General features: G+C 38.5%; 1 protein-coding gene across 2 annotated transcripts in view; it reads right to left on the reverse strand.

Moving 5' to 3' along the window:
• The window catches only part of ankdd1b (ankyrin repeat and death domain containing 1B), a 79696-nt gene that overhangs the window by 14622 nt on the left and 42219 nt on the right, over window positions 1–22855 (reverse strand). The window contains exons 5-11 of one of the 2 annotated variants that reach the window (XM_039758417.1): window positions 21994–22098; window positions 17763–17867; window positions 15490–15588; window positions 11720–11818; window positions 7823–7921; window positions 5651–5749; window positions 1764–1862 (exon numbers count right to left, since the gene is read on the reverse strand). In XM_039758417.1, coding sequence (XP_039614351.1) covers window positions 1764–1862; window positions 5651–5749; window positions 7823–7921; window positions 11720–11818; window positions 15490–15588; window positions 17763–17867; window positions 21994–22098 — 705 coding nt within the window. The remainder of the gene's footprint in view (window positions 1–1763; window positions 1863–5650; window positions 5750–7822; window positions 7922–11719; window positions 11819–15489; window positions 15589–17762; window positions 17868–21993; window positions 22099–22855) is intronic. The other variant, XM_039758418.1, reaches the window with a different exon arrangement.

Consider the following 22855-nt stretch of genomic DNA (forward strand, 5'->3'; position numbering starts at 1 on the left):
GCTTTGTTGATTTGACCTTGATTCCCTGTGTAGTGAAGAGCAAACAGCCTCTAAAATGGCATCGACATCTGGCGAGACTAAAGCAAATGTGCAAAGCAAAATACTCCATGGACATTTTACGTATTATCGCTGAATCAGACTCTGACTTTTTGGACTCTGAGTTTAATGCAAGAGATCTGGAGAGGGATATCGAAAACTGAAGTGAGGGACCAGCATCGGCTGATCAGTCCCCAGCAGATCGTGGTGCTGAACACGTTTGTGTAGCTGATATGCCTGCAGCAGCATTCGCCTAGGAGGACCTCCACTTATGATGACAAGAGTTACAAACCATATTGTATCACACTGCGACTGCCACCAGTGCCCACCTGCTGTGTGAAGACAAGAGTGGTAGCCGGCCCGCCATGCATTCCTGCTGGTCATTGAGCTGCCCCTACGCAGCCACTGCTGCCAGAGATGCTGAAGAGGTGCCTACAGCAGCCACAGCACGTAGCAACAGATGTGGGAAACAAATGCATTGTGTGCTGAGTTTTTTGGAAAAAACACTATATATCTGTACTGTAGTTGCTGTTCAGAGTTCTGTGACCTTTTGTCTATGAAGGGCACTATATAAGTAAGTTACTACTACTACTCTGTCAAAACATTCTTGCACTATCCCTGCACTTTTACAAATGCTGTGCAACAAGCACCACACATCTTCCTCTAACCTCTCATTTCTTCCTAAGTGTGTTATCTCCTTGCCAGTTGATCTCTGACTCTAAGCCCAATTCAGTAATGTCGCTGATTTTGCTTTATATTAAATCCTGGCGCTACTTCCAGGGCAATCCCCAGAACCACTTCCAGCCTCAGTAATGCCCCCAGAAATCCTGAAGCTTCTACAGTTTGCTCAGCTGGCCACAAGTCTCCATGCACTGCTAATTGCCATGAATCCTCCATTCTGAATAAACCAGTGATGTGAGCAGATCCTGTCCGCTCTTTCCTTACACTGGTATTTGGAGAAGCTCCTCAGTTGCCGGTTTGCTTTCTTCCTTTGACAGCTCCAATTTCCTCCGACATAGTTAAAGATATGCATGTTAGATTAATTGGCGATTACAAATGGACTCTGTGTGAGTCTAAGTAGGAGTGTGTGTGTGACTGGGTCCCGTGATCTACTAATACCCTCTCCAGTGCAGGTTCCAACCAGGTTAGGCTCTGGCCCTGTGCTGTAACCCTGAATTAAATGAAGCAATTTTGAAAATGCATTATGTTATGTAAGTAAAGCTAATTTGTTTGGCAAAAAAGTCAAGCCACATTGCAAATCTTGTTTGTACTTCCTGATTTGTAATACTTCATTATTTAGTCTTTATCATTAATATTTATGGTATATAGGAAAAAGGTGGGCTGTCTTCTTCGAGTAGGTGGCGAGTTATTGCTTCAGGTGGAGGAGTTTAAGAACCTTGGGGGGTCTTTTTCACGAGTGAGGGGTAACAGGATGGCGAGACGGATTGACAGAATGGAGAGGCAAAAGCTTTTATGTTGTCGCCATACTGATCCATAGTAGTGAAGAAGGAGCTGAGCCAAAAGGCAAAGTTCACAATTTACCAATCGATCTACACAGTATGAGTTGAAAAAGTGTGGCTGGAGGAAAGCATGCATAGGCCTCACGGCTAAGACTTTTGGCCCCACGACCCGGTCACTGATAAGCAAGGGAGAAAAAAAAAAACATTATTTACGACATGTCCCATAGTAATCTGCCCACTGTTTCTAAATCATATAAAACTGTTTACCTTGTCTTGAAGTGTAAGGTCACAATTAGCCTTCAGCAGCATTTCCACTACGTCTGCTTTCCCAAGCTCAGCTGCTATGTGCAACGCTGTTTGCTTCCTCTGTGAATATCACATTTAGAAATATGTTAACCACAGAAAAGATGACATTTGAGGAAAAATAAGTTGTAATTGAAAATTATATTTGCATTTGTTTTTCTTAAACCACTGTACTGATAGTAATTGGATACAAAATGTTAAAGAACTAAATATAGAATATAATGACCCTGCATTCTTAAGGATTTAAATGAATAATGAAAAATAATTACGCACAATGTGGTATAACCAGTGTGAGAGAATAATTTAGAGGTAACAATAGTTAAGGATTTTGTTTTGTGGTGTATATTGGAATATATAAGAATTGGTTTTGGAAAAAAGTAAGCAAAGGATATACCAGAAGAAAGGCAGATGTAATACACAAAATAAAATGTACTGAAAGATGACTAAGAGGTCAGCAGATGTCCTGAAAACAACCCCAATGGACAGTTGCTACACAAACAAAAATTTAAATGGCAGTGGCTCAATCCAAAGGGTAGAAGAAGAACCATAATATCATAAAATAGACTTTTATTTTAAATAAGTCATTTGGGTGTAAGCTGATTAACCAACTAGACTAAATATATATGTTACCATCAATGTATGAAATGCGGGCATTGTATAGAATGCCTAGGCAATATATAGAATTCCTGCCGTTTTTGGCAAAGAATGAAATATCTGAATTATTTTAATATTATATATACTTTCCCTAGGCATTGTATGTAATACCTAGGCATTATATAGAATGACAAATGCTATTTAGGCAAAGTATTAAAAGAAAATAATGACAGGGCTTTTAATGAAAAGATGTATGTGAAAATGAAAGAAATACAAAATAAAGTATAGGACTTTCTTACTGAGGAAAACAAAAAAAAATAAAGTAAGAACCTACTTGTTGCAACAAGGAAGGAAAAAAAAATATTTTAAATTGCACTTAATTGTCGTTCACACAAAAAAGTGAAACTTGAAAAGAGAGTCATGAAAAGGCCTTCATTAAAAATTACATGAATGAAAAAAGAAAATATCAAATAAAATACAAACGTTTCTTACTGAAAAAAAATTAGGGTTAAAATTAACCTACTTTTTGCAACAAGGAAGGCTTGAATGGCATTTTGAATTGCACTTCATTGCTTTTTTGCATTAGCGGGAGTATTTTATACTTTGCTGGTTTGTCTTTTGGCATTGCAGAGAATGCCTAGGAAATGTGTGAAATATTAATCATTTCATACTTTGATGTCCAATTTTCGGCATTCTATACAATGCTTGCCTTTCTTACATTGCTGGTAACATATGCATTGCTTGACACTGTATGTAAATTCAATGGTTTATAAATTGAACCTCTGCCTTATGTATCTTTGATTATTCTGACCATGCTGTAACAGACTGCTGTGATGAACGCTCCCTCTTCATGAAGTGATATTAAAGAGGCACTGAACAAATCTTCTCCTGCCTGGTTTCTAATAGTAAGAGGTTCTAATTTTCTTCCACACTAGCAATTGTCTTAGGTGGCAAAATAAAGGACAGACAGACGGATAAAGAAGGTCTTCAAAATTCAATAAATGTACACCCATCGTATCAAAAAGATTTCATACAAAAGGCCAAAAGCTGCAAAGTAAACAAGTTATTTAATGCAGAAGTGCCAAAAGCTTGAATAAAAACCTCACAGCTCCCCCATTATTTGACTGCATTAAAGACATTTCGGTTTGCACAGTCTGCTCTTCTCCATCCACCCACAGCTTGCAGATTATAGTGAACTATATATTCATACGATCTTTTAATTTTGGCTCTCTCTTAAAGTCATCGCCATCCAATTGATTTCACAACAGTATACGTACTGGTAAATGTGGAATGCATTATTTTTCATTTGTTTTACTACTCTGTAACTCATGTCTATGAAAGGATAACTTTGGGTGGGCAGGCAGTGAAATTGTTTTGGTACAAGTACCTCATAAATATGAGGTTGGATTGAAAGGATGGCTCTGATCGTATCCAACTCCCAATATAAAAACAAGCGTACTGCTAGGCGTCCTAATTATAATGAATTCCTCTGGCAACTATCTCAGTAGATGAAAAGAAGAAAAACAGTGAAACTGCACTCTGTCCTAAAGAACCAGCTAGTCCAACTCCTGTAGCTCTGTGTTCTCTTGCCAAGATGAATAATCTAAACGTTTTATTGAGCCTCCGGTTTTAAGTCTGCCCTTTTGGACGTACTGAATCCTTTGTGTGTATGAAGTACAGAAGAGTCTCAAATTAAAAATCGGAGAGGTAATATCTAAGGTGCTCTCAGGTGATCAGGTAATCTAATTTATATTTGACATTTCATTTTGAAATTTATATTTCAATAGACACTTAAATACCACAATGTTAACTGTTCAGAAACAGCCATTTTTTGAATCCATATATTCCATTACAGGGTTACAGAGAGCAAGAGCTAATCCCCAAAGCATAGATTACAAACCATAAGTGGGCACCAGGACCAAATTATACCCACCAATCAATCAACCAATTAAATGGGAATACTTAGAGGGGGATCATGCAGACTACAAACAGAGAGCCACGGGGTCAGGACTTAAACTCAGGTTTCTGGGGCAGTGAGGTAGCAGTTCCAAACACTGCACCACCTCATTTATTATATACTAACAGGATAGAAGTGTCATAGCAGTCAGTTGTTGCTGAACAAGAGGAAACACTGGAAATCTAGGGAATGGAGTTGAAACTGAGGCCATATGGTTCAAAATGTCAAGACTCGCTGAAGCATATAGAATATGAGTGATGTGTACAAATGTCGGTTTACATTGCAAACATTGTCAATGCAGTACAAGAGGTAGGAATTCAGGAGGAAGTGTGCAGAGTTAGTATAGCCTAAGTAAATAACATGTTAGGAGATTCAAACTTTAAAACCCACAGGGGGCCGGCGCTATCCACTGGTTTTATGAGGCTGTCAGATCTCTTTAGTAAAAGAACACCATTGGAGGACTAGCATTCTTTAAAAAAAGGCTAAATGTTTTACCATTATAATATATGGCTTGAGAGAATAGTCGGAGAAATGACCAGAAATAAATCGACAGGAAACGAAGAAGAGAACATGAGGGTCAACTTAATCTTGTGCATATCGCCTGGAGACCCCAGCAAGTGTAGTCATCTCCACTCTTCTTACAGAGTGAGCAGTGTCTCCCCAAATCTCCCAATGTATTCTTACGACTGTGTATCTGTGCACTAAATATCTGTAAGAGTTACAAAATGGGTGGTGTGCAATGCATCTGCACAGAATGTCATTATTATATTGTACATTTTTTCCTTTCCAAGTATGTAATCCAAATGATTTGTAGCCTAAGGTGGACTGGTAAATCTCAGATCTTCAATTTGTTCTCTTTAGTTTCCTTCCAAATATCTATTAAACCAGATAGGTCAGAATGAATAAACATACTGTAAGTGTAAATGGAAACAAGCTTGATGAAAAACCGTTGGTTCCATTTTCCTTGGCTTCTTATTGCTAATAAGGAGCCATCAACACAGTGGATGCCGCTGTTTAAGACTCAAATAAGCATTGAAGGGTGAGGAATCTTAACAAGAGAGACCACTGAAATGAATTAGAAAAAAGATTTGCCTGAGCAATAACTGACTTCTTATTAAGAAATTGGGTTGGAACACAAACCTGCAGCCACTAATCATCATTTTAAGCATTTATTGTATTTTTCTTTGCTTAAGTAAATCCGCACTTTTTTGTGCAAAAGTCAATGGCAACAGAAATATCTAGAAATAATTCATGATCGAAGGAATCAGAGTACAAATAAAAAGTTCACAGTGAAGCTTACATTGTCGGTGATGTCAATGTTGCATCCTGCTTCTATCAAGGTGTGGATGACCGGGATGTGACCCTTCATAACTGCCAGATGAATGGGTGCCAACTTGTTCTGTGCAATGACAACAAAAATAATCACAAGAAACTGCTGCACAAATAAGATCCATAAAAATAGCTCCTTTTATTTATATTTAGACACAAAGTAATACTAAGACGTGAAGTCTGTCTAACAAAAAAAACATACCAACCACAGCTTTTCATAAAGAACTGTTTATGATTTTTATCAGAATGTAGGATTTAGTCTCATATCCCATTCACCACAGTCAACAGAAGATCATTTCAGATATAACAGAATCCGCATTCTCATTTTATTCTGCAGCTCTATTCATTTCCGTTCTATTTTCCCTTATGCAATGGCCTATCAAAGCACACCAATCTCACCAAGCACAATATTAATAAAAGAAATATCTGCTGATCTTGAGTAGAATATAACTTGTAGTTTTTCATGCCAACACAAAGATGTAATAACTCAAGAAATACCAATAATAAAAAGCAACATTTCTCAACCACTGCTTTTTGTGCCATGTTTTTGTAGAAGATGGCATTTATATAATTCAACTCAGTTTATTCCTGACACTAACACAGATTTACAGAACATAAGAGTTACAGAAAGGAATGTAACAATGCATTTACATAGTACATACACACTCATTTAAATGAGAAGTAATCAAGATATATCAGCTAAAATTACAAAATTCAAACTAGAAAATCAGGCTGGCACAGTACTAGAAATGGTGACAACAGCTGCATAACATCCTGGTATGGGACATTCTGGGCTCAGGATCCTCACGCCCTTCAAAGTGTATTGAAAGTGGCACAGATTATTACCAGCACCAGCTCTTTGGGATATAAACAGCACTGGCGGCCTCAGAAAGGCAAACTGTGCAGTCAGTCAGTCAGTCATTGTCCAACCCGCTATATCCTAACACAGGTTCATGGGGGTCTGCTAGAGCCAATCCCAGTCAGCACAAGGCACAAGGCAGGAACAAACCCCGGGCAGGACACACATACACCCACACACCAAGCACACACTAGGGATAATTTAGGATTGCCAACGCACCTAACCTGTATGTCTTTGGACTGTGGGAGGAAACCCACACAGACATGGGGAGAACATGCAAACTCCACGCAGGGAGGACAAGGAAGCGAACCCAGGTCTCCTTACTGCGAGGCAGCAGCACTACCACTGCGCCACCCCTGCAAACTGTGCAATTAAAGAAAATTCTGCACAGTTGCTTTTCACACTCCTTCCTTCTAGCAAGCAGTACATGAGCATTGGCTCTTGCGCCAGTTTCTATCCACAGATCATAAGGTCACTGAACAAACAAATCATAACAACAAATCATGTATCATACACTTTTTTGTGGTGTATTGTTGACACTGTTTTCTGAGGAGACATGTTATTTTACTACATACACATGACAACAACCTTTAACCTGGAACCAAGAACTCTTGGTAAGAAAATACCTTCCTCTCAGGTATACTACAGTGCTGGTCGGAATACATAACTGGTACAGCATATTGTATAATATGATGGTCTGGCATCATCTTTGTCATTATTGATTCTCAAATGTTTACCGAGAGGGTCATCTGACAAATAAAGATAGACCCTTAGATAAAAAAATCAAGACCAAAATCAGTTGCAGGTCCCTAATCACATAGGAGAATTTCCCATAAATATTAATCTAAATACAGTATTGAGATAACTAAAAAGGTAGAAAGTGTCATTTTTTTTTCTCCTTTTTCTTAGTAAAGTCCATTCATTCATTTTCCAAGCTCCCTACAGTCTAGCCCAGCAGCATGTAGTAAGGCAATAATATAGACCAACTTGTCTTACACCCACGCTCACAAGGCACCAATTGACCTGATCTTTGAGGTGTGGATGGAAAGGGAAATCCCACCTGCACAGGGAAGTGATTCCTACAGATATCTGGCAGGCTGGGGCTCAAACTCAGGATTTCACATAATTAAGCACCCTGTTAATGAACTGTACAATTAAATAATTATGAAACTCCTACAGCACAAAGCAACTGGTTCTTCACTACTAATCATCCCAGATTTCTTTCCAACCATGCCATCACTCTTACAGTGTCGGACTTGACTTTTAGCAAAAGGAAACACTCACTTGATTTTGACGATTTATGTCAGCTCCATTATTAATCAGAAGTTTTACTAAGGATGTCAGACCTGACTCACATACCCGATGTAAAACACTTCTTCCATCCTGAAAAAAGAAAACAACATCATGGATCAAAACAGTGCACAGATATTCAAGTCCAAAACTTAACTTAATGACAGGGAACAAACACTGTGTCTTCATCATAAATCCAGTCAATCATAAGAGCCATGTCACACACCTTTCAGGTTTGTGGAACTAAAGGACAGCATCACTTCTTACATACAAAAAGGACTATTATTACTATGATTATTACTACTAGGGGGCTTCTCCCCCTGCTTAAACGGTGATACAATGGGAAACAAATAAAGTTTTTTTTACCTCCTCTTTGCTCGATCAGCTGCTGAGTTGTTGCTGCTGCTGCTGCCGTGCCGCGTGATCTGCACTTCTGTCAAATCACTTATGTCCATATATTCGATCTCTTTTTGCTTTTACCTTTTCATCAATATTGCATTGAATTTTGATTCCATGTTTGGAGTTACACCGTGACAACGCAACATGTAACTGCCCATGAGCGAATATCGTTTCTTTCTCTGTACAAGAAATGTGTCTGACATAACCACGCAGGACTTTTCCAAATCCCTTTGCATAAGCTCTTGTCTTGCAGGGCTTCTGGCCCCAGGTGTGGTTACATCACTTGGCACGAAGACTCGTCTTGCAGGATGTGAAAGTGTCTCTGAGACAATCACATCTCGTCTCCTTCCATATTTTTTTTTTTTATAACAGAGACATATGTAGGAAATTACAAGGCTTGTATTTATACTTTCTGAATATGTAAGACATTATAACATTATAGGGGCACATAGCAGGCATACACGTGCTACCAATACATGGTTATCTGTGTAAAGGGCCTGTCTCTTGTAGCTGTTGACCAAAGTGACAAAGTTCACAGTATACGAAAAAGACTGAGAGGATTAAAATTTCCATTTCATTATAATCAAGTTAAATGTTTTCGGAGTTCCAAGAATACAGTTGGGTTCTGTCATGGTAATGATGTAGTTGAGCTATCCTTTGAAAATGGGAATACTCTTGTAAAAGATAACCCGGCCACAGACAGACGTGACCCCAGATGTCCACAACACATGGTTTATTTACCTTTAAATCCTGCACACAACACAACAACAGTGCACAAAACCCCACATTAACTCCTTATTTCTCTCTCGCAAGCTCCGTCCTCTTCCACCCAACTCCGGCTCCTCGAAGGGAGTGAGACAGCCCCTTTTATCACACCCCGGATGTGCTCTAGGTTGTTTCCTAGTGTTGCCAAAATGCTGCCCTTGCACCCGGAAGCACTCCGAGCGTACACAATTCCTGGTTCGACAGCACTTCCTGGTGTAGCAGAAGTGCTGTCCTCCAAGGCTCTAGGACCGTCTAGGCGCTCCCTGGTGGTGAACACGGGTCCTGGCAGGGTTGAGCTTCCCAGCTTCTTCTCCGTGGCCCTGTTGGAACCCAAGGGGGCTGCCCTCGTACACCCATGGAAAAACAGTGCCCCTCCCGTGGTCCGACCCTCTTTCAGGCGTCCCGGTGGGGCAAGATCATTGGTCGTCTGCCACACTCTCTAAACTTGAAAATGTGTATCTATTTTATTCTCAGTGCAAAAGAACAGCAAAATAGCTGGCAATCACCAAGGAGAAGTGCATGTTTATATTATAATGAACTACCAAGATTTGCAAAATGTTGCCATTACTTTAGCAAGGAATGAGATGTGTTAAAGATGAACTATGCTGTGTGAATCATGACTTTGCAGATGGTAATTTTGATCAGTGTTCAGCACATGCTCAAACCATTAACCTTCTTTGGGATTTCTTATGCAGAGCTGAAATTCTCATCTACATGCTTTAATTGAAAGATAAGCACTAAATGGAGATTTATGACTAGCATAGAGAAGATTAAAAGATGGATACAAGTTAGGCAGTCTGAGAACTAAGTGACATGATCAAACAAACAGAGTTCAATACCATAAGGACAAAACACCAAAAGTTTTAAACAGACAAACATCATCAAAAATGGTAAAATGTATAAACCCCAAAAGAATAAATAAACGTGCTATAGTCATTGAGGACAAAGATCATAGGAACATATACTAAGATCAAATGTGCAAACAAAATAATCAAATCAAGTGATTACTTTGGATTAGAACTGACTCGATACTAGATATTCAGGCAATCACCAAGTCAGCGAGAAGTGTGGACTAGAAATGTAGCCATGGATTCAAGTTCAAGTTCAAGCACTTTATTGTCATTGTAACACAATGAAATTACTTTTTGTGACAGCCCCAATGTGCATTTAAAGAAAAGTCAAATAATTCCAGATATGTCGTATACAGTGTTAAGTGATCAAGTAACCAGTGCAAATTATTATTGCTCAAAGTACAGCAGCATAAATTGTTATTGCACCTGTTAATGAATAGTACATTACATATTCTCTATTGTATTACATTAGTATATTGCACATTACCAATGTAGCTTATTGCACATGTTCAATTAAAAATGATCTCAGACTGAGGAGATTCAGAGTTCAGAAAGTTTATGGCAGATGGGAAAAAGCTATTTTTTAGTCTGTTTGTGCTTCCACGGATTGACCTAAAGCGTCTGCCTGACAGGAGGAGCTCAAACAAAGAATTGAATAAATAAGAATTTAAATAAATGTAATATTTTTAAAAATTCTTGTTAGCAGATATCAGTGTCAATCTTTTAGTAAGCCATATCCAACATGATAAAAGATAGCAAGGGAAACACAAAGTCTTTTATTTTAAGAAATAAACATGGGGAAGGAAAATATCGGAAGGAAACCCAAATACACCAGACGAGAAGTCTTTTGGGTGGTTTCTCCACTAAATTGTGCAACGTATTGTGCTCGAAATACCCAGGTCTCCCTTGACCACTTGCTCTTGTACTGTCTTGACACCCTAGCCTTTCTTCATTCATCCACATGAACACTTGCCATCAGCCATTTGCCCACTCTGGTGTCCCCTTCATACTCACAGGGGTAATCCCCCTCATGAAATCACTTCCGGCTTTTTCTAAGAATCACCTCCAGGGTCAAAAGAGACATTTTCTTTACTCTGGGGCCACCACACTACAGCCATGCTTAACGGCCCCTGGTGCCCCTTCACCACAAATCTTTTTCTTAAACTTCAAAAGGGACACAAGACAGAAAATCTGCTGCCTCATGTGCTTGTGTATTCTCCAGTAATGCATAGGTGTTGCCACCTCTGACATATCTCTCTTTAGATTTAGGACTTTTAGAAGATGATCTGACAACTGGGAGCCTTCCCAGTGTCCTAGAAGAACAAGACCGCTTTCCAATTAGGTAGAATTTCTTCCTCACAAATATTGGGGTCCCTACCAAACAGCATTACAGGGCACACAAGATAACCAATATACATGCCATTTCCTGGTTGTGTCCATCTTTTTGTCCCGACTGACTGTCAGTGCCAGTGATTACTTCCATAAAAGAGACACACTGATCCCATCTATCATCACAGGTTTGCTAATTTCTATGAGCTAACGAAGGGTAAAACAATTAAGAAATATATCCCCAGACTCCCAGTTTTCTTGACCCAGATTTCTAATCAGAGATCAGTGAAAAGACTAGTCTTTCTGACAGCAACCATTATTGATTGTCTGTGTTATTACCTCTTGCTGTAGTGGAAATGTTATCGATCTGCTTGTCTTTGCTACAGTTTTCCACTAAAGTCTACTTTTTATGTGAATATCAACATTTTTTATTGACTCTCAAAATAAATCAGTCTTGACAGCAGCCAGAGGTTAAAGACAGATTACTTATCATTTTCAAACTAAACAGCCGATGAAGATAAATGGATGTCCTCAGATTTGTCCATACCTTTGTTAAAATGCTGACGTCATATCCGGCCTGAAGCAAAACCTCAGCAGAGTCCTCATGGCCTCCTTCACATGCCAGGAGTAAAGCGCTCTCTCCAGCCTGGGAAAGAGCTTAAAATTAGTCATAATACAAAACACTTGCACACAAATGGACATTTCACAATGTTCATATCCTTTCTACATATTTGCTTTAGGACATTAGCACATTAAGAATGAAGAATGAGTGACCTGTGCAGGAACACAAAATGATTTTTCTGTTTTCCCCATTTATTTCCTTAACAAGTATTTGCCCTCGTTATACAAGAGGAAGGCATATATCACAATATGTAAAGAAATACTTAGGCCACTGCCTGTCAGAAGTACCCCATACATTATTAGCTATTAATAATGTATTGTTTGAGATATATATATATATATACTAGCAGAATACCCGCGCTTCGCAGCGGAGAAGTAGTGTGTTAAAGAAGTTATGAAAAGAAAAGGAAAAATTTTAAAAATAACGTAACATGATTGTTAATGTAATTGTTTTGTCATTGATATGAGTGTTGTTGTCATATCTATATATATATATATATATATATATATACAGTACAGGCCAAAAGTTTGGACACACTTCCTCATTCAATGTGTTTTCTTTATTTTCATGACCATTTACAGCACTCCATCTCTCTCCTTCTTGGTCAAATAGCCCTTACACAGCCTGGAGGTGGGGTCCTGTTGAAAAATAAATGATCGTCCAACTAACCTGACTTCTGCACAACACAACTGCTGGTCCCAACCCCATTGATAAAGCAAGAAATTCCACTAAATAACCCTGATAAGGCACACCTGTGAAGTGAAAACCATTTCAGGTGACTACCTGTTGAAGCTCATCGAGAGAATGCCAAGAATGTGCAAAGCAGTAATCAGAGCAAAGGGTGGCTATTTTGAAGAAACTAGAATATAAAACATGTTTTCGGTTATTTCACCTTTTTTGTTAAGTACATAACTCCACATGTGTTCATTCATAGTTTTGATGCCTTCAGTGAGAATCTACCAATGTAAATGGTCATGAAAATAAAGAAAACACATTGAATGAGGAGGTGTGTCCAAACTTTTGGCCTGTACTGTATATATATATATATATATATATATATATATATATATATATATATATATATATATATATATATATATATATATATATATATATATATATATATATATATATATATAGCAAAATACTGAGAAGTAAAAGAAAAGGAAACATTTTAATAATAACGTAACATGATTGACAATGTAATTGTTTTGTCATTGTCATGAGTGTTGCTGGCATATATATATATATATATATATATATATATATATATATATATATATATATATATATATATATATATACACACACATACATACATGTGTACATATATTACATATATAAACACACACATATACTATGAGGCCAAACAGGCAAATACATTGATTTTCTGAATATATAAAGTCGGCGTCAGAATATATAAAGTCAAAACTTGAATATATAAAGTCAGCATCGGAATATATAAAGTCAAAACCTGAGTATATAAAGACGACGTTGGAATATATAAAGTCAGCGCTGGAATATATAAAGTCAAAACCTGAATATATAAAGTCAGCGTTGGAGTATATAAACTCAGTCCTGAATATATAAAGTCAAAGTCAAAATATATTGATTGAAACGATTCTGAACAGAACTAAGTTAACAGAAACGTATTCAGAAAAATAAATTAAAAAAACACTGTTCGGTTAATGTTTTGAAAATGATGCGTGTGCCCTGCCCAGGATTGGTTCCTGCCTTGCGCCCAGTGTTGGCTGGGATTGGCTCCAGCAGATCCCCGTGACCCTGTGGTCAGATTCAACGGGTTGGGAAATGGATGGATATTCCAGCGCTGACTTTATATATTCCGACGCTGACTTTATATATTCAAGATTTGACTTTATATATTCCAGCGCTGACTTTATATATTCCGACGCTGACTTTATATACTGTATTTAAGTTTTGACTTTATATATTCCAGCGCTTACTTTAAATAGTCCAACGTCGTCTTTATATACTCAGGTTTTGACTTTATATATTTGGGAATGACTTTATATATTCAAGTTTTGACTTTATATATTCAGAAACAAGTTTTGACTTTATATACCAACGCTGACTTTATATATTCAAGTTTTGACTTTATTTATTCCACAGTGACTTTATATAATCAAGTTTTGACTTTATATTCGGGAATGACTTTATATATACAAGTTTTGACTTTATATAGTTAAATTTAGTCATCATTGCATACATTTTTCTTCACCATAGAAATTTAAAGACTAAATTCAACTTCCATTCTTACCAAAGATATTTCTGGCGACTAAATAGAACCTACTTATATCCAAATTCGAGCTATTGAGCTGTCGCCTGCCTGCCTGAATAAGTCACCCTCGCTTCGCTATTACTTTTATACTGTTTATTTAAACATGGCTAGTGGCGGAAAAATTATAAAATGGAAGGAGATTTACACTGAGTATGGCTTTACCAAAACAATTATTAATGGCGAATAAAGTATCGATTATTCATAAAGCTTCAATTGGTGATCTGTTTTTCTGTGTTAACCTCATATTTTTTCGTACTCCTTCTCAAACCAAGGGGGTGCCAGGGTAAAATGAATCGGGAAGCGCTGATCAATGCAATCAGTGTACCAGGAAATCATGCATTGACAGAAGTTCCCCTTTGTTTGTAATGCAAAGTGTGATTAAATGCATTATTTTTTAACGCGTTATGGAGCACATGCATTGAAGCTTCTCAGCTGTGCCTGTGCTAAGAAAAGGAAACATTTTAAAAATAACGTAACACGATTGTCAATGTAACCTTTTGTAAGTAGTGCCTGGAGGATTCAGTGTGGAGAAACTCTAGAGACGGTGTGTGTATTAACTTGTGGATTTTTCTGTGAGTATTTGGTGGCAGCGTCACAAAGTTGCTTCTGTAAGACTGCGTTAGCCGCGGAGCTCAGCTCAGAGCGAAATGAGGTGAAGGGGAGGGGAGATGATGACGTGACTCCCCCTCCCGCCTTAACTGTCAATCCCCCCACAAACACAGTCTCTCGGAATTTGCATAAGCACACCCTTCACCTACAATTTTAACTTAGTTACAAAGTGATCAAAACTCTCGCTTATATCCCGCCCTCTCATTAAACTTGTATTCCGCATTACCCGTGGACATGACAAACGCCAGCGGCAGCCTGTCTATGAACTTAATTTAAACTTTAGGTTTACACCGTGTTTTGTTTCCGAAGTAGCAGCACTCATGAATATGGTTGTATATGTCACTCGCTCGCTTCTTATTGTTTCTCTGCCTTCTCAATTATATAATGCATGTTTTCTTCAGCGCTTTTTGGAGCTCTTCCTTGTTTTCTATGTACTGCGTTGACAGTCAGTTCACGTGATTACGTGGGAGGCGTGATGATGTCGCATGAAACTCCGCCCCTCACGGCTTTCGAGCTCAACTCAATTACAGTATATGGAGAAAAATAGCTTCCAATTATGACCATTATGCGTAGAATTTCGAAATGAAACCTGCCCAACTTTTGTAAGGAAGCTGTAAGGAATGAGCCTGCCAAATTTCAGCCTTCCACCCACACGGGAAGTTGGAGAATTAGTGATGAGTGAGTGAGTGAGGGCTTTGCCTTTTATTAGTATATATATATATATATATATATATATATATATATATAAAAACAACCGTTCACAAAAATACTTAATTAACTTGCTTACCTCATTAAGTTCATTATGTTCCTGAAGTGTTTCAAGAAGTAATTTTACTACTTCAGTGTGGCCGTTTCTTGCTGCAAGATGTAATGGTGTATTGCCTTCCTAAAAACAGATAATATGGCATTCAAGCAGAATTTTTCAGATGTGTAATCTTAAACAGCTATAGTGGTCTCAAGATGCAATTATAAAAGCATCACCTCCTGAACTGCAAAATATAGATTAAGCCTGTATCCCCACCAAGACAATTTATATCATTAGACTCCTTCAATAAATCCAACATTTCCTAACACCCAGGGTATACCCTTCATGAAACGTAATATATTGCAGATCCCCCATTAATCCAGTTTTAGCACTATGAAAAAAAATGAGTCTATGCCAACAGCTCTGGGTACAAGGCAAAAAAAAATAACTGGGGAATGACGTCAGTGCCAGAGTCTTCCGCAAGTTAAGTTAATTTTGTTATTTCGGATCAGTTTTGTCAATGTTTTGTTCCTTTGGATATTACTTTTATGTATTGTTTTTGTTCTTTTTAGTCTCCATGTTGATGACATCTTTTTTTGTTCACTATCACAGTACGTATCCAAAGACACTTTCCCATCATAATGTGTTGCAAACAGGCATCAACTGATGACATGTCAAACATCATCAGGCTGAGGGACATCAGTAAGTGCTGCTTAAACATAATAAACTCAATAAAACATGTTAAATATTGTGAGAGATGGCCAGCAGTTTATCCCGGCCAACACCCCCACGCCGCCAGATGGAGTCCTTCCTGCAACATAGATGTGCCCCGAGTTCCCACAGGGCACCATGGACATTGGAGTTTTACTTCACAACCCTGCTGAATACAATGGGGGCCGCCAGGGGACACTGCAGGGAGGCACGATGATTTTTATTATAGCCCAGAAGTACTCCCTAGTCACGAGGACGGAAAAAAAGAACTACTTCCGGGCTGAAGAAAAAAGATTTTCCATCTGACCCGGAAGTGCTATGAAATCACATGGACTGAGGGACAGAAGCATTTCCGGGTCGAGGAATACAAGGACTCTGGGAAACCCCAGCAGACTGATCCGAGTTGGGAGGAAGGGTGACGGAGCTGCTGGGAGTGGAGGATTGATTGGAGTATTGTTATTTGTGATTATTGTATTATTATTGAGTATTGTGGTGGTGGAGGTGCTTTGTGTACATTATTGAAATATTTAATTCATTTCTGGAACTTTTACCTGGTGTCTGGTCATGTTGTCTACAGATTTCATGGGATGCCAGTGACCCCTGCTGTCACAATATTGAATTTTGTAAAGACTTTAAGTCAGTAACTAATCATTCTTAATTATGAATTTTGCATTATCAATCAATCATCAAGAACACATGGACACAGTTGGAAACCGGTTAAGGGTAAATTTCGCACAAACATTAGGAAGTACACTTGGAATAAGCGACCAAGTAGTGGGGTAGACAGTAAGACGTTAGGGACTTTCAAAACTTGACTTTATATTTTTTTGGAAGAATTAAGTGGATAAGACTGTCGAGCTTTGTTGGGTTGAATGGTCTGTTCTCATCTAGATTGTTCTAATTTGCCACAGTTTGTATGAAGGTTGCAGTTTATGTTTATCATGTTCTTATCTCTGGAATAATATCATTATTAATAATTCATTTTCTTTATGGAAAGATGCTCTCATTGCAATCTGATGCATGGTGCACTTCTCACACATGTCCTAATGGGCCTATTTAAAATTTCAATATTAACCCAACACGTCTCTGGGTTGAGAAAAAAAAAAAACAAATTAACTCTCCCTCTTGTAATTGGGATAAGAAAATAAAACCAATATAAACTGCTCATGATGGGAAAACACACCAGCGCTACACAGCCAACAAGCAGGTATGGGATTCAAACCCAATAGTTTGCAGTTGTGTTCAACATTTTTCCAACATGCCATCCATTTTGATTTCATATGAAATTAACATATTTTGTAACCACAACAAGACAAAAATGGTATAATGTGTATCTATGTTGAACAATATTAAGTGCCAAAATATTTCCACCTATTTCAGGCATCATTTGTTTACTGACTGAGCAACACTTATTATTCCACATCAAAATATCAATAAGTTATTATTCACCTTATTTACACAATATGAAATTAATCACACCCCTTAAATTGATTACGTGCATCTGAAAATAGATGGCTACATTACATATTTATGCTGAAATTATACACATTATTATTAATTCTATCAATGTGTAGTGATTTTGAAGAAATGACTGATTTACTGACATTATCTTTCTCCGTAGTGGACAGCTGGTAGTTTTCTTCCATCATTTTCTTAACCATTTCAGCACTGCCGTGTTCAGCTGCTAGGTGGAAAGGTTTTTTTCCAGACTGCATAAAGAAGACAGCAACATTAAACTAAATCACAGGACATGTTCTTCTGTTATCTGATTTCAAAGATGTTTATTAAGTAAATGGTAAATATGGCCTGGCTTTCACCGATGAAGAAAATCTCATTTACCAAGCCCATTTTATTCTGCTTTGTCTTTCTATACTAACATTCTTATCCTGACTTAATAGAATAAAATGGCAAAGTGATGAAACAAATCTAGAGTCATTGTGCTGACTCTACCTAACAGAAACAGCATCTTTAGAAGTGGTACAGAAAAGAGAAATTCCAACTCTAAAAAGTGTTAAGCGATGATTACAGTGTCTTATTACAGTCACTTCACACATACACACCGATCAGCCTAAACATTAAAACCACCGACAGGTAAAATGAATAACATTGTTCAATGGCAGCTGTCAAGGGGTTGGTAATATCAGCCAGACAGTGAACTTTCAATTCTTGAAGGTCGATGTGTTGAAAGCAGGAGAAATGAGCAAGTGTGAGGATCTGAGCAACTTTGACAATGTCCAGACTGTGATGGCTAGACAACTGGCTTAGGACTTGTGTGGTGTTCCCGATATGCAGTATCCTGGTAGTACCTGCCAAAAGTGGTACAAGGAAGGACAACCAGTAACCCGTTGACAGGGTCATAAGGTGCCAAAGGCTCATTGATGCACGTGGGGAGTGAAGGGCAGCCCATCTGGTCCGATCCCAAAAATTGCTGAAAAACATAATGCTGGCCATGAGAGTGGTGTCAGAACACACAGTGCATCACAGCCAAGCAGAATGCCCATGCTGACTCCTGTCCACTACCAAAAGCACATACCATGGGCATGTGAGTGTCAGAACTGGACCATGGAGCAATGGAAGAAGGTGGCCTTCTTGAATGAATCATGTTTTCTTTTAGATAATGTGCATGGCCTGGTGTATATGCATCATTTACCATTAGAAGAGATGGCAGCAGGATGCACTATGGGAAAAAGGCAAGTCAGCTGAGGCAGTGTGTTACTCTGGGCAACATTGTGCTGGGAAACTTTGGATCCTAGCATTCATGTGGATGTTACTTTGACACCTATTACCATGTACACCCCTTCATGGCAATGGTGTCCCCTGATGGCAGTGGCCTCTTTCAGTGGGATAATGCACCCTGCCACAATGCAAAAGCTTGCTATGGAATGGTTTGAGGAACATCACAAACATTTCCAGGTGACTTAGTCATCAACTTACCCAGATCTCAGTCTGATTGAACATGTGTGGAATGTGGTAGAAAAACAAGTCCGATCCTGGAAGCCCCACCTCACAAATGAAAGGACTTGAAGGATTTGCTGATAATGACTTGGTGCCAGTTACCACATGACACCTTCAGAGGGTCTTGTGGAGTCCATGTATCGATGGGTCACTGCTGTTTTGGTTGCATGAGGGGGAGCAACACAATATTAGGCAGGTGGTTTGTAATATATATTACAAATATACACAGTGTATACACACACACACATACATTTATTATACAGTTAATAGAATTTCACCCTTGAAAGGGAGCTATTCCTTTATGCAGCCCATTCAATCACCTTAGCAAACCTAGCCTGACACACATACACATCTTATCATGAGTTAAGTAAATTCACACTGAATGAATTTACCTGAGATCACTACCCACTTGAACAAATAAAAACTTTAAAGTCAAGTTGTCATAGTTTCCCATAGTTTCATTGACCTGAAGATATGACAACGTTGGCAAATAAAGTAAAATACAGGGTGAGTCAAAATTATGTTAACATTTGAATGGCGGAAACAATTTATTCACAAAACATACTTCATATGTGCGAAATGATTTACAGGAATGTCTCAACCTGTTTGCCATTATGTTCAACACACAAAAACCAACAAGCAACAGTACCATTTAAAGCCCGGACACACATTTCACGGGGCATAGATGATACCACAGTCCGTATTCTGTCCTTCAGGTCATTGATATCATGAACTTTCCCTCTATACACACGTTCCTTCACCATACCCCATAACCAGAAATCACAGGGTGTCACATCAGGGGAGTGTGGAGGCCATGGCAACGGTCTACCATGACCTATTCATCGACCTGGAAAGGTGTGGTTGAGATAAAAATAATCCATTAGTGTTAATATAATTTTGACACACCCTGTATCTATACTAATAAAAGGCAAAGCCCTCACTGACTCATTGACTCACTGACTCACTCATCACTAATTCTCCAACTTCCCATTTAGGTAGAAGGCTGAAATTTGGCAGACTCATTCCTTACAAAAGTTAAGCAAGTTTCATTTCGAAATTCTACACGCAATGGTCATAACTGAATCCTACTTACGTACATATATACGTACATATATACGTCCATAGCCTGCAGCTCGGTCGCCGTGTGAGGCGGAGTTGCGTCCCCCATCCCCACGCCTCCCACAAAATTGGCTGCCTGCCCATATAAGGCAGTCCGTCACTTCGGTCTCTTCATTCCCTTCCTTGCTTCGCCACGATATTCATGTCTCCTTGCTGATAACTGCAGCCTTTTTATTTAATCCACGGCTTCTCCGCTGTTTTATTGTGCTGATAACTGCAGCCTTTTTATTTAATCCACGGCTTCTCCACTGTTTTATTGTTCATTTATTACGCTTATAGTTATTGTGTAGGTATTTTAGACTTAGTTTACATTGCTCAGGTACCCATTTATTTTACCGTTCCAACCGTACCCCCATTAACATGTCTATCGAGATGATCACCATCGATCTAAGAACTGTCACTTACCGAGTGGTTTCCATGCCTGGAGATGCCGCCTGCCTTTTACATTCTCTGTGTTACATATTGCACGGCCATATCAGGCTTAATCTTGATATCCGGAGGAACATTGTGTCTTATGTATTGAATGACTGCGACAGGTTCAAGGTGTGGACTGATGACGGTACAGGAGATAATTATACTACACAGGAGCACTAGAAGAGTGAAATGCTTAAGCCCTTCACCTATGGATCTGCATATGAGTTGATGGCTGAATTGTTTGGTTGTCGCTTTCAAGTGTACCGAAATGGCCAAATATTTTACACCTCTGGAGAACCGCCAATGCCTCTTAAACATCTTAGATTCACAGGTGACGATTTGAGTAGTGGAAAACTTTGATGTTTATGAATGTTTCAACTCTCAAAAGCTGGATGCGAAGTTATCGATGAAGCCGGTTGTATGCTTACAACACTTGACAGATGCCGAATGTCACTTCAACACAAGTCCTGCAAATACTAATGTAATTGAAACAAACCATGAAACTCAAACTGATTATGACAGCAGCAATCCAAGCTGTGAGAAAACTGTAAAAAGGAGGCGTGTCAGGCGTCGTGGTACATTTTCTGATGCAGATAGACGGAAAAACTTTGTGACGCTGCCGCCAAATACTCACAGAAACATCCACAAGTTAATAGACATGCTGTTGCTAAATACTCGCAGGCAAATCCACAAGTTCATAGAGACGCTGTCACTAAATACTCGCAGAAAAATCCACAAGTTACTAGAGACTCTGCCGCTAAATATTCGCAGGCAAATCCACAACTTAATAGAGACGCTGCTGCTAAATACTCGCAGGCAATTCCATAAGTTCATAGACACGCTGTTGCTAAATATTCGCAGGCAAATCCACAAGTTAATACCGGGAATGCCTGTTAAACATCTTAGGTTCACGAGTTCCGATTTGGGTAGTGAACACTTCGATGAATGAAACCTGTTATCTTTACAACGGTTGACAAACACGGAATGTAACTTGAACACAACACGTCCTCCAAATACAAACCTGATTGAAAGAAATAATGATAATCAAATCCTTGATGACAGCAACACTCATAACAGTCACAAAAAAATTACATTGACAATCATGTTACATTATTTTTAAAATGTTTCCTTTTCTTTTTCATAACTTCTTTAACACACTACTTCGCAGCGGGTATTTTGTTAGTTAAAATCCATCATGTCCATCATGTGTTTCTTTCTATTAATGCCTTTATTTCACAAGTAACTTTACATAATAATTAAGAACAAATGAGTAAAACAACAAGCTGAATTTCAGCAGGTAAAGGGATTTTCTGCTTCTTTCAAATCTGATGTGTTCCTCATCTTTACCTTATCCTGCACATCCATCTCTTTCATCTGAAGGTCATCAATAATGTATTCAAAAACCTTAATGTGGTTATTGATAGCAGCACAATGCAAGATATTCATCCCTTCCTACAAAACAGAAGGACACAGTAATTCAGCACATCAGAACACCAAACATTTTCAATGGAGAACAGCATTTCACCCATGGTCACCGTTACAGCAAGTATGTAAAAGTCAAAAAGTTAGGAAACAAAAGGACAGGAAGGTAGAAGCTCCAAATGTACTTTGAACTCTGTTCCCAGTATTGAAGTCCCAGCCAAATAGTCTGTAGTTAGCAGTCATTGTGAAATCACAAAACACAATCAATAGAAAGGGAAAATCACCTGTTTATAGGCAAGTTGGTGGAGAACATGTGCTGCTCTGGGAGGTAGATGTGTAAAGGTAGATAAACTGGGGAGCCATTACATAAATCTGCATTGCGGCTAAGTTACTGAAAACCTACTGATGTGACATGTGAAAAATCTGTCTTAAGAATCAGGAAATAAATAAAACCATATGACTTATATAATATGAATAACAGATGTTAAGGAAGTAAACATCTGAAAAAAAATAAAATGTTTAATAACAAGTGTGCACACATTCACATATTGGCATACAGTAGCTTTTACCAATGTTATGCATGTAAGTATATCCAATTGGAAATAAAAGGGATTATGTATGTGTGTGAAGTTTGGCCAGGGTTGGCTTTTCTAATGGATGCTCTGGGTTTTCCTACCACATTCCAAGAATATGCATCCTTGGTTGGTCCACTGTGAGAATTTGCTTTGCCATGGACAAGTGCCCTAATAATAATGGTTCCTGCCTTGTGTCCAGTTTTGCTGCTCCC

This window comes from Polypterus senegalus, chromosome 7, assembly GCF_016835505.1.
Source record: "Polypterus senegalus isolate Bchr_013 chromosome 7, ASM1683550v1, whole genome shotgun sequence".
NCBI classification, from domain to species: Eukaryota; Metazoa; Chordata; class Cladistia; order Polypteriformes; family Polypteridae; genus Polypterus; species Polypterus senegalus.